Below are 4,027 nucleotides of genomic sequence, written 5' to 3' on the forward strand. Positions count from 1 at the left end.
GAACAACGAAATTAAATGTTCAACGAATAACAAATTTGTTCCAACTGATATACAGACTTTGGCAAACTCACTAAATTAAATATCCACGAATATGCAAGTTTTACTGCATCAACGAAAATTGGTACCTACGAAAGTAACTGAATCCACAGTATGGTCAGTGTCATTTCTTAATTTACGAACACAAAATGCAAGAAAAGTACGGCATTAATCAGGTCCGAAGCGATAAAATGATAATTAGTTGATAAACTCTGCATACTGTTGTTCACACCTCATTTCATGTTTGATGCTCATAGACCACTTAACGGCGATTTGATTTTGCAATTTTCAAATTTACTTGATTTTTTGAAATCAAGAAAGATTAAAGTTTTCTATATTTCAACGATTTATATTTACGTTTTTTTTAGCGAAATTCGCAAACTACAAATCGCTTGCGTCACGAGTTTGTTTGTAATATTTAATATGTTGTCTTCCGATAGTAATTGATTTACAAAATTTAAAAGTATTTGAGAAAAACTTTATTATTTTAAAGACATAACAAGATAAAAACAAGGAGTTTGTAGAAAGTCACAATTGGAATACACGCATAGAGAAATAGGTACAAATCTGATTCTTTGTAGGTCTACTTGGGACACGCCATCCACGTGTAGACAACTTCGTAGGTAATCGAGCCGCCCCAAGATACAATTTTGAACATGAATCCATGTCCAGAAAGATGGTGTACTGTCGCTTTTATCCTCACATTTTTTCCCCTGTAGGTATCCAGTGAGGTCATTCCAACCACTAAAGCAGGTCTCCTGCGGAAAGGTCTACGAAATGGTATGTACATAATTCGATGTTTGTTTCGTCTACTCGAATACCCAAGCTGTGCAGTTCCTGAAATGCCTACAAACAGTAAAATGAAATACTTTAAACTTATCAAAGCAAAAAACCACATTTGAGTTACTTCAGCCAATACAACAGTAACTACCCCTAAGCTAAGACCCCATCTCAAACCCACCTTAAGTATATTTTAAATGCAAACAAACCTAATAGATAAATACTTACAACCATGGCGGCGGTAATGTCGGTGTCGGACTGAAATAAATTGAAAGAATAACATTTTAATTGCACATATTATGTTACAATATAAAGCTTTAAATGAAATTGAAGGAAGGAGAATAAATAATAATGCATTGTTAAACAACCAATATACACATATATACATTTATTAATATTAACAAAATTACAATGATTAGCACCTAACTGAGAAAATAAAATATGACAAATACGTATAGATAACATAAATTGAGGTTTACCGACCTTTGAAATAGTACGATAAAATGACAAATAAAACGATGGATGTTAAAAAGTGTGTCTGAGTTCAACGAAAAGTACACGTACCTTCTGTTTCCAAATCGGATACTTCTGATTTCAGTGCCTGAAACTCAGTCTCCATATGATCTTTTGACTGCAACTTGGTTTCTTCTGATTTTGGAGCCTCGACCTCGTTCTCCATATCATTGACTGAAGAGGGGGCAACATCTGGCTTCGGAGCCTCGATCTTGTTCTTTATATCATCGACTAAAGAAGGAGAGGATTCAAACTCCACACTCCCGCCAACTGCAGAAAAAATGCACACAGTGATGAATATAAACACAAACTTCATTGTGTCAAGCTTCTGAGGCTTTTCTATCAAAACTAGACGCGTTATAATTACTATTGTTATATCGCCTCTCTTTTATACACGTCAACCGAAAAATGTTTTCCTTCTTGTACGTGACTTTGACAAACTGGTAACGCATATTCTATTTTCCTACACGTGACTTCAACACACTGGTAACGCAAGTTCTGATGACCAATGTATAAAACGAGGTTTCAAGCTTAAACTGGTAGTGTGAGTTTAAAAATTGCTTTAAGAATATATTTACAGAGAACGTAGACATACACTAGAATGGACAAATAAGTAAATAAACAGTCCCGACGACTACCATTCACCACTAAAAAAAAACGAACACAACAGCAATATATCACAATGTACACCTTAGCATTAACTCGTTAATTTATTAAGCAAATAACAGATTGACATTGGATAATACTTTGAGATGAGATTTACATATTTTTGGTTGTCCCATATTTGTTCATTGAACTTTCCCTATAAGACATGTATACAGATGAAAGGATTAAAAGTAAAATTCATTACAGACCAATTTCGTAATTCAAAAGTTGTTTTCTTGTGCTGCACTTTGTAAGACTTGGGTATATATAAGTTATATTTTTCTCCATGTTCAACATTTTTTATCCAATGTATTAATACTAGTTTATTTGAATGTATAAATCAGGGCTAATGAAGAAGAAGAAGTCAATTTAAAAATAATAAAGCAAGTAGCATAAACATGATACATCTTTACTCAATACATATCTATTGAGTGCACAGGTAAAAAATTCGGAGTACACACCGTGAGTTCAATTGCATTGTGGTATACTTAAAGTGACGTATCTATTTGAGAGTTAATATTTAAAGGTGATATAACCATTATAACTAATGCATGACTTTCTAATATTTTTTAAATAACTGATTTGTTTTGTAAAGATTAAAGCAGTATACTGTTTTGAGTAATCAAATATGGGAAACCCTGTATACCTTGCTTGTAATTCCTCATATTTCATGCTCAAGAAACGTGATATTTGGTATGTTTTTGTTTGTTTTTATGTGTATTAATACTAACATGAACAACACGATAGGTGCCACACGGGGGTCAGTTTTGCCTAGACATCTTTAGCACAAGAAACATTGTCCCAATTGTCGTTATTACAATGCCGTCCATTTTTACCCCCGAATGTTGCATATGGCATTAGACTTATCACCAGTTTTATACTTACGTGAGCAACACGACATGTGCCATATTTTTTTAGCAATTCATGAAAACCTGTGATCAAACCCAGTTTTTGGTGGGGTTCGTGTTGTTCGGTCTTTATTTAAGAATTGAATACTTTTTTATATAGGGAATCACTGATGCGTGACTGGAGCGCCCCTCCCCCTTTAGGTCAATCAGCGGGCCCCCTTACAAAAAGTTCTGGATCAGTTTTCAGTAAATTTAAACTAAGTGCCCATTCCCTAGCAATTGAAAGAGGGCGTTATACCAACATTGAAAGAAGTAAACGCATTTGCTTATCCTGTAACAGACAAGAAATTGAGGATGAATACCATTTCTTCTCAATCTGTCCATGCTATACATCATTGAGGGATACCTATATACAAAATATTAATAAAAATCTTAATTTCAATTTAATTAAATTGCAGTCCGCTATAACACTGTAATGTAAATGTGTTTGTGCTAATAAATATTGTCTATTGTCTATTGTCTATAACAAAGTCAATCACATAGCTTCAAAAATCAAAAATGTTTAAATCAAAAAGCTCCTTAGAGCTTGTGTTGCTTATTTGTACTTATGCCGAATCAAAATAAAAGTTTTTCTTATGTTCTTCTTATCTTCTTAAATAAATAAACTTTAAAAATAATAGTCAGTTATTTGAATTGCATATGGTAAACAAAATAGATTACCTAATGCTAGCGAAATAACATAATATTTCATATTTTGAAAATTTCTATTTTCCAGCGCCGACAACACATTCACTATATTGCTGTTGCAGGTAAAATATCCATTTCTATAGAAATAAGCTCTTTTTCAGGCTTGAATTAAGATATTTTAAATAAAACCGGCAAAATAGCCACTGCCTATTTTTTTCGACCCCCATTTCCGAGGCAGAGTTTAAAGGTGGATCCAACAGACAGATCCGTTCGTCTATTTCCTTATTTCCATATGCATAAGCATATTATTCAGTGCCACTTATAGCTATCCAAGTTCATGAGTTTCTTTTTCTCTAATACCAACGCAATTAATAATATCAATTGGGTTTTCATCGTTTTCTTTGTGTAGTTCAATATTTGTGTCACCCTTTCTAACAGAAATTGTTACAGCTATAGAGACGCATATTGTTAATATCATTTGCTAAATAACCACATTTATTATCATGATAAATCAATTG

The 4,027-nt window shown here is 33.1% G+C and overlaps 1 protein-coding gene across 1 annotated transcript; it reads right to left on the reverse strand.

Annotated features, from left to right (window-relative positions):
• Window positions 1–492: 492 nt before the first annotated feature.
• Window positions 493–1,681, reverse strand: LOC139499228 (uncharacterized). The gene is made up of 3 exons (XM_071287903.1): window positions 1,381–1,681; window positions 1,045–1,074; window positions 493–882 (listed from the first exon to the last, which is right to left on the reverse strand). Exons 1-3 carry the CDS (start codon window positions 1,643–1,645, stop codon window positions 620–622), a joined length of 558 nt encoding a protein of 185 aa, XP_071144004.1. The 5' UTR covers window positions 1,646–1,681; the 3' UTR covers window positions 493–619.
• Window positions 1,682–4,027: the final 2,346 nt, after the last annotated feature.

This window comes from Mytilus edulis, chromosome 12 (genome assembly GCF_963676685.1).
Source record: "Mytilus edulis chromosome 12, xbMytEdul2.2, whole genome shotgun sequence".
In the NCBI taxonomy this organism is placed as follows: Eukaryota; Metazoa; Mollusca; class Bivalvia; order Mytilida; family Mytilidae; genus Mytilus; species Mytilus edulis.